The following is a 7,285-nucleotide window of genomic DNA, read 5'->3' as shown; positions in this document are numbered from 1 at the left end:
GGCTCACTGCAACCTCTGCCTCCTGGTTCAAGTGATTCTCTTGCCTCAGTCTCCCGAGTAGCTGGGACTACAGACGTGCGCTGCCATACCTGGCTAATTTTTTTTTTTTTTTTAATCTTTAGTAGAAATGGGGTTTCACCATATTGGCCAGGCTGGTCTCGAACCCCTGACCTCAAGTGATCCGCTCACCTTGGCTTCCCAAAGTGCTGGGATTATGGGCGTGAGCCACTGCACCGAGCCTCTAAATGGCATCTTTTGTGGGTATTTCACCCCTTCCTGGCTTAGGCAGCTTTATCCTAATCCTGGTGACCCCAGGGCGCTGCTGGGAAATGTGGACCTGGATTCTTGAAGGCAGTGGATGAGAAAGAAGAGTGAGCACTAGGATTAGCCTGGACAACATAGTGACACCCCGTCTCTACTTTAAAAAATAAATAGCCGGGAGTGGTGGCGGGTGCCTTTACTCCCAGCTACTAGAAAGGCTGAGGCATAAGAGTCACTTGAGCTTGTTGGAGGTTGCAGTAAGCTGAGATCCGTACCACTGTACTCCAGCCAGGGTGCTAGAGTGAAACTCCGCCAAAAAAAGAAAAAGAAAAAAATAGAAAAAGAAAAAGAGACCGGGCGCAGTTGCTCACGCCTGTAATCCCAGCACTTTGGGAGGCCAAGGCAGGCAGATTACCTGAGGTCAGGAGTTCAAGACTAGCCTGGCCAACATGGTGAAATCCCTGTCTCTACTGAAAATACAAAAATTAGCCAGGCGTGGTAGCGGGTGCCTGTAATCCCAGCTACTCCAGAGGCGGAGGCCGAGAGGCGGAGGCGGGAGAATTGCTTGAACCCAGGAGGTGGAGGTTGCAGTGAGCCGAGATCACCCCCACTGCACTCCAGCCTGGGAGACAGAGCAAGACTCTCTCTCTCAAAAAAAAAGAGGAAAGAGAGAGAGAGTCTTCATCTGGGATTTTTTAAAGGCCTGAATAGCCACTGGGGCTATTGGGAAATGTAGCCCCACCACGTGGGCTACCAGATGAGGTTCCATCTCCCATGAGACCTTGGAGCACCTCTTTTGGGGTTCGGGATTCTAAGCCTCTGGTACCGTGGTAGTTCTTGGGAGGTGTTGTCTTCTAGGTAGAAGGGATCCTTATTTCCTATGAGACCACAGGACACTTGCTCTTTGATTCTAAGTCTGCTCTATGCCAGAAATTAGTGAAAAACCCAAGCCCTGGGTTTTGAGGAAAGGGCTGGAGTGGAGACTTCACATCCCACAGGCCTCAGATCCTCTGCACCTAGAGGATCTGAGCCTGCAGCGTCCTAGAAGCTCATGGGTGGTGTAGCACCACCATTTTAACTCGCAGGTGGCAGGGACTTAAGATGGGCTAGTCCTGGGAGCTCTTAGCAGGTGTGATACCACCATTCTGACTCCTGTGTCAGGGCACTTCGTTTACCAGGAAACAAGGGGATGCCCCATCCGCTCCCCCAGGGGCTCGCAGTCCACGGGGCCCTTTGCCACCTCCGCAGGCGCTGGCGCAGCGGGAAGATATGGAGGAGCGGATTACGACGCTGGAGAAGCGCTACCTGAGCGCCCAGCGCGAGGCCACGTCTCTGCACGACGCCAACGACAAACTGGAGAACGAGTTAGCTAGCAAGGAGTCACTGTATCGGCAGGTGGGGGCGCAGCCCAGGAGGGGCGATGGGGCGGCGCCGGGGCCCAGGTGACGCAGCCCGTCCCCTCCGCCTGCCTCTCCCTGCCCCAGAGTGAAGAGAAGAGCCGTCAGCTGGCCGAGTGGTTGGACGACGCCAAGCAGAAGCTGCAGCAGACGCTGCAGAAGGCGGAGACTTTGCCCGAGATAGAGGCGCAGCTAGCGCAGCGCGTGGCGGCGCTCAACAAGGTGCGGGGAGGACTTGGGTCGCGACCTTGTGTGGGAGAAGGAGTGGGGCCTAGAAGAGGCAGGGTCGCGAATCTGGAGGGGTAGGAGCGAGGTCAGAACCCTGGATTTGGGGGAAAGTGTGGGGCCTAGGGGCTGGGAAAGGGACAGGACTTGGAATGAGGAGGGCCTGGAGGTTTGCACGCGGGACGGATGGGAGCGGGGTTCTCTAGCCTGGACTGAAAGGACGGGTGGCCTGGAACCTGAGAGGGAAGGAATAGGTCCTGAAAAAGTGGACTAGGCGCAGGGGCGGGGCCTGACTCATAGCTGCAGGGGAGGAGCCTGGCGCTGTGGGGGCGGGGCCTGGAGCTCCACCTTGGAGGAGGTGGGGCTCGGAGCCTGACTGATCCTGGAAGGGTAAGTCACACGCCATGAGTTCCATCCTCTAGGCTGAGGAACGTCATGGGAATTTCGAGGAGCGGCTTCGGCAGCTGGAGGCCCAGCTGGAAGAGAAGAATCAAGAGCTGCAACGGGTGAGGGGGCGGAAGACAGCGCAGAGGGTGGGGCTTCGAGGCAGGGGCGGAGCTTAATGAGGCTGGGGGCCCGGGGGCGGGGCTTAGAGCAAGGGCGGTGGTCTGGGCAGGGTGGGCTTGAGCACGCCCGCCCCGCTCTGCTTTGCACAGGCCCGGCAGCGGGAGAAGATGAACGATGACCACAATAAGCGGCTGTCCGAGACGGTGGACAAGCTGCTGAGCGAGTCCAACGAGCGCTTACAGCTTCACCTCAAGGAGCGCATGGGGGCGCTGGAGGAGAAGGTGCGCCCCCCATCCAGGACTGTGGGATGCGGAAATCTGGGACTACCTCTTGCTGGAATTCTGAGGCCCCAGGCCTTTCTCTCAGATCTGTTATCGGAGGCCTCCCTAAACCCCGGCATCCTGAGTTGGGCAGCCTTCTCTGCTGTATTGCCCAGAGCCGCTTTTTCACCTATTCTAGACGTTCCAAGAGCCGAATTCTGGGGCACCCATGCCTCAAGTCCTTGACTTTTCCCAAAGCCTCCAATCCCATGGACCCCCAAACCCTGAACCCTCTGAGATTGCACAGGGTGTTGCATCCGGGGTCTTCTCTCCCCAGAAACATCGTTGTCCCTGCTCCCCCGAAACTCACCATTTGTCCATCTCAGTCCTCCTGGGTCTCCTCAGGCCTGTCTGTGTGCATTGGGAGCTGCCTGCAGCCCCAGGGGCGTGCCCCTCTCGGGTCCTACTCCCTCACTTCACCTCTGTCTCCACAGAACTCCCTGAGCGAGGAGATAGCCAACATGAAGAAGCTTCAAGATGAGCTGCTGCTAAACAAGGTAGGGGGCCCTGAGGGGACAGGAGGAGGAAGTTGGGGCAGTGTTTGCCGAGGCTAGGGTCCGCAAGTCTGGCAGGGGCTGTGCCTCCTGGGCGGAGGAGATTTTAACCCGACACCTCCAACACCGGCCCCCAGGAGCAGCTCTTGGCCGAAATGGAGCGAATGCAGATGGAGATCGACCAGCTTCGGGGGAGGCCACCATCCTCCTACTCCAGGTGACAGCAGCCCTCCTGCCCTGCCTCCACCATGGAGCCTGGTTGGCCAAGCTCCTCCCTTCTAATCCCCACTTCCTATCCTCCTGAGATTTCTACTGATCCCTCTGGTTTTTTTTTTTTTTTTTTTTTTTTTTAGACAGAGTCTTACTCTGTTGCCCAGGCTGGAATGCAGTGGCACGATTCCGGCTCACTGCAACCTCCACCTCCTGAGTTCAAGCGATTCTCATCCCTCAACCACCCGAGTAGCTGGGACTACAGGCGAGCGCCACCCCAGCCGGCTAATTTTTGTAGTTTTAGTGGAGACGGGGTTTTGCCATCTTGGCCAGGCTGGTCTGGAACCCCAGACCTGAAGTGATCCTCCCGCCTTGGCCTCCCAAAGTGCTGGAATTACAGATGTGAGCCACCGCGCTTAGCCCCCTCTGTTTTTTTACCCTGACTTTATTTATTTACTTTTTCTTTCTTTTGAGACAGAGTCTCACTCTGTTGCCCGGGCTAGAGTGCAGTGGCACGATCTCAGCTCACTGCAACCTCTGCCTCCCCGGTTCAAGTGATTTTCCTGCCTCAGCCTCTAGAGTGGCAGGGACTACAGGAACCCACCACCATGTCCAGCTAATTTTTTAATTTTTAGTAGAGACGGGGCTTCACCATGTTGGCCTGGTCCGCAACTCCTGACCTTAAGTGATTTGCCCACCTCGGCTTCCCAAAGTGCTGGGATTACAGGCCTGAGTCACCAGGCCTGGCCCCTTGACCCTGACTTCAGGGCCCTGGCCCTAGGTCTGTCTCTGTGACCCCTTGCCTCTGTGCCCTTTTCCTGACCCCTTGGTCCCTGACTGCTTTCCTCACGCCCACAGGTCTCTTCCTGGCAGTGCCCTGGAGCTCCGTTACTCTCAGGCACCCACATTACCTTCTGGTGCCCACCTGGATCCCTATGTGGCTGGCAGTGGTCGGGCAGGCAAGAGGGGCCGCTGGTCGGGGGTCAAGGAGGAGCCCTCCAAGGTCAGCAGCTGCCTCTGGAGCCTGGACTGAGCAGGGCTTGGGTGGGCAGCGGTAGGAAGTGGAGCTAAATCCGTGGGACTCCGGGAGGAAGCTGAGTTGAGAGGCAGGATCTCCTGGACTCATCCACTCACCCTTTCTTCTCTCCTTCCCTGCAACCCTCTTGCCTGGATGTCTCCTCCTGTGGATGTCCTGCCACCTGGTGAGAACCCGAGAGTAATGATGGGACTGGGAGGGGCGTATGGAATCCCAGAGTAGGTGGGGTTAGGTGAGGAACAGGAGCAAGCTGAGTCATGGGAATCAGGGGCAGGAGTGGAGTCATGGGTGTGGGTGTGGCTTGGAAAGGGTTTGGGGAGGGATCAAGGACAGGGGCCTGTCAAGAGAAGAAGTCGGAGGCTGGGCAGGGTGGTCCATGCCTGTACTCCCAACACTTGCTGGCGCCGAGGCAGGCAGATCACTTGAGGTCGGGAGTTCGCGAGCAGCCTTGCCAAAATGGCGTCTCTAGGAAAAATGAAAAAATTAGCCGGGCATGGTAGCGGGCACCTGTAATCCCAGCTACTGAGGAGACAGGCAGAAGAATCATTTGAACCTGGGAGGCAGAGGTTGCAGTAACCTGAGATTGCGCCACTGCACTCCAGCCTGGGCGACAGAGAGAGACACTGTCTCAAGAAAAAATAAAAAGAAAAAGAAAGAAAGGTGGGCTGGGAAAAGCATCAGTGAGGTCAGGAAAGGTCAGGATCATGAGCCAAGACCCAGCACCAACCTTGGCCCCCACCCACCTGATGTCGCTCTGTCCCCACACAGGGACAGGATTGGGAGCGGTCTGCCCCTGCGGGCTCCATACCACCCCCATTTCCTGGGGAGCTGGACGGCTCAGATGAGGAGGAGGCAGAGGGGATGTTTGGGGCTGAGCTGCTGTCCCCCAGTGGGCAGGCTGATGTGCAGACGCTGGCCATCATGCTTCAGGAGCAGCTGGAGGCCATCAACAAGGAGATCAAGTGAGCCCTGGCCCCGCCCTGGCCCACCCTTCCCTACCTGAGCTGACTCCACACCCCTTTTGGCTCTGGAAGCCTGAAAGCCTGAGTCCATCTCCTCTTACACCATCCACAGGAATTCTTCCAGCCCAACACTCACTCCACTGTCCAGGCATCCCCTAAGATACACTCAGAAGTCTTCTATGTGCTACCTACACATATACCCCCAGCCAGTACTCACCATTCCCCAACACACCAAAGACTGCACCCCAAAATACCCCAGTTCCTCTCAATGCATCAAGAATCTTCCATTACGCCATCAATTTTGTGGTTTCACATAACAAGTGCCCAGAGTCTCCCACTACTCTAAGAATCTCAAGACAACACAAGGTTCCCAACCTCAAACACCAAGAATCTCATCCTAATGCCCTAATCAAAAACTTCACCTCCAGGCCGGGCGCGGTGGCTCACGCCTGTAATCCCAGCACTTTGGGAGGCCGAGGCGGGCGGATCACGAAGTCAGGAGATTGAGACCCTCCTGGCTAACATGGTGAAACCCCATCTCTACTAAAATACGAAAAATTAACTGGGCATGTTGGCAGGCACCTGTAGTCCCAGCTACTGGGGAGGCTGAGGCAGGAGGAGAATGGCGTGAACCTGGGAGGCGGAGCTTGCAGTGAGCCGAGATTGTGCCACTGCACTCCAGCCTGGGCGACAGAGCGAGACTCTGTGTCAAAAAACAAATAAAAACTTCAACTCCATATACTAAGAATTTCTAATATAAAAAATGTCCCCAACTTATTAAGAAGCCCCCAATGATGTAACGTCTACCCCGATTCACCAGCAATGACCATATTCAGCAATTCTGCTATAACGCACTCCTCATGAGCCTTCGGCAAATATACCGTGACCACCACCTTCCATACTGAATGACTCCATGCCCTTCCCAGATCCTAGAGTGACCTGAGTCCCTGATCTCACACTGCTCCTGTTATGACCTTGCTCTTACAGTCCACCTTGAACTTGTCCTTTTGTCCACAGTAATCCCTTCATGATTTTCCAAACCACTATCATCAGGGCCACCCTGATGCAGACCTTGATCACCTTGACAGCCCTAATCCTGCAATGACTTCCTGAGACTATCAGGACTCCTTGACTCTCCTTGAGCCCGGGAGTCCTTCAGAAACCCACCAAAGCCCTCTGATGTCATTGCACCTTCCCCAGAATTCCCCTTGTCCCACCAAGCCTTTCTGGCCCCTTGTGCTCCCAGATTCCCTCTCCCACTGTCTGCTGCGGCCGCTTACCCAGTTTCCCCTATTTCCCTCCTCAGGCTGATCCAAGAGGAGAAGGAGACAACAGAACAGAGGGCAGAGGAGCTGGAGAGCCGGGTGTCCAGCTCTGGCTTGGACTCGTTGGGCCGCTACCGCAGCAGCTGCTCCCTGCCCCCCTCCCTCACCACCTCTACCCTTGCCAGCCCCTCCCCTCCCAGCTCTGGCCACTCAACTCCCCGCCTGGCACCCCCTAGCCCTGCCCGTGAGGGCACCGACAAGGCTGTGAGTGTTCTGAAGTCTCCCCAGCCTAGTAGGGGGATGGGGAGAGGTCACAAGCAGGGCTCCGCAGTGAACAACAGTAACCCCTCATAGCAGTGGTTTTCCAAAGCAACCTTAGCTTTCCCTAAAGGCTCAAACTCAAAGAGCAAAGGGGAGGCGGAGTCACTGGGTTCTTGAACCCTAACTTTCACTTTAGTCAGATCTGGTCTACTTTTATTTCTCACGCATCAAGTTTCTGCATAGGATTTTTAAAAGTTTCTGGGCCGGGCACGGTGGCTCACGGCTGTAATCCCAGCACTTTGGGAGGCCGAGGCAGGCGGATCGCGAGGTCAGGAGATCGAGACCAT

At 56.2% G+C, this 7,285-nt stretch overlaps 1 protein-coding gene across 1 annotated transcript in view; it reads left to right on the top strand.

The window, feature by feature from the left end:
- Positions 1 to 7,285, top strand: part of PPFIA3 (protein tyrosine phosphatase, receptor type, f polypeptide (PTPRF), interacting protein (liprin), alpha 3) — a 36,366-nt gene that overhangs the window by 11,027 nt on the left and 18,054 nt on the right. Inside the window, exons 9-17 of the mRNA XM_011979390.1 lie at positions 1,510 to 1,656; positions 1,746 to 1,880; positions 2,306 to 2,389; positions 2,540 to 2,671; positions 3,145 to 3,207; positions 3,342 to 3,421; positions 4,273 to 4,417; positions 5,225 to 5,412; positions 6,719 to 6,941. Coding sequence (XP_011834780.1) covers positions 1,510 to 1,656; positions 1,746 to 1,880; positions 2,306 to 2,389; positions 2,540 to 2,671; positions 3,145 to 3,207; positions 3,342 to 3,421; positions 4,273 to 4,417; positions 5,225 to 5,412; positions 6,719 to 6,941 — 1,197 coding nt within the window. The remainder of the gene's footprint in view (positions 1 to 1,509; positions 1,657 to 1,745; positions 1,881 to 2,305; positions 2,390 to 2,539; positions 2,672 to 3,144; positions 3,208 to 3,341; positions 3,422 to 4,272; positions 4,418 to 5,224; positions 5,413 to 6,718; positions 6,942 to 7,285) is intronic.

Source organism: Mandrillus leucophaeus, unplaced genomic scaffold (assembly GCF_000951045.1).
Source record: "Mandrillus leucophaeus isolate KB7577 unplaced genomic scaffold, Mleu.le_1.0 Scaffold200, whole genome shotgun sequence".
NCBI classification, from domain to species: Eukaryota; Metazoa; Chordata; class Mammalia; order Primates; family Cercopithecidae; genus Mandrillus; species Mandrillus leucophaeus.
This window is presented reverse-complemented; position numbering and strand designations above follow the sequence as displayed.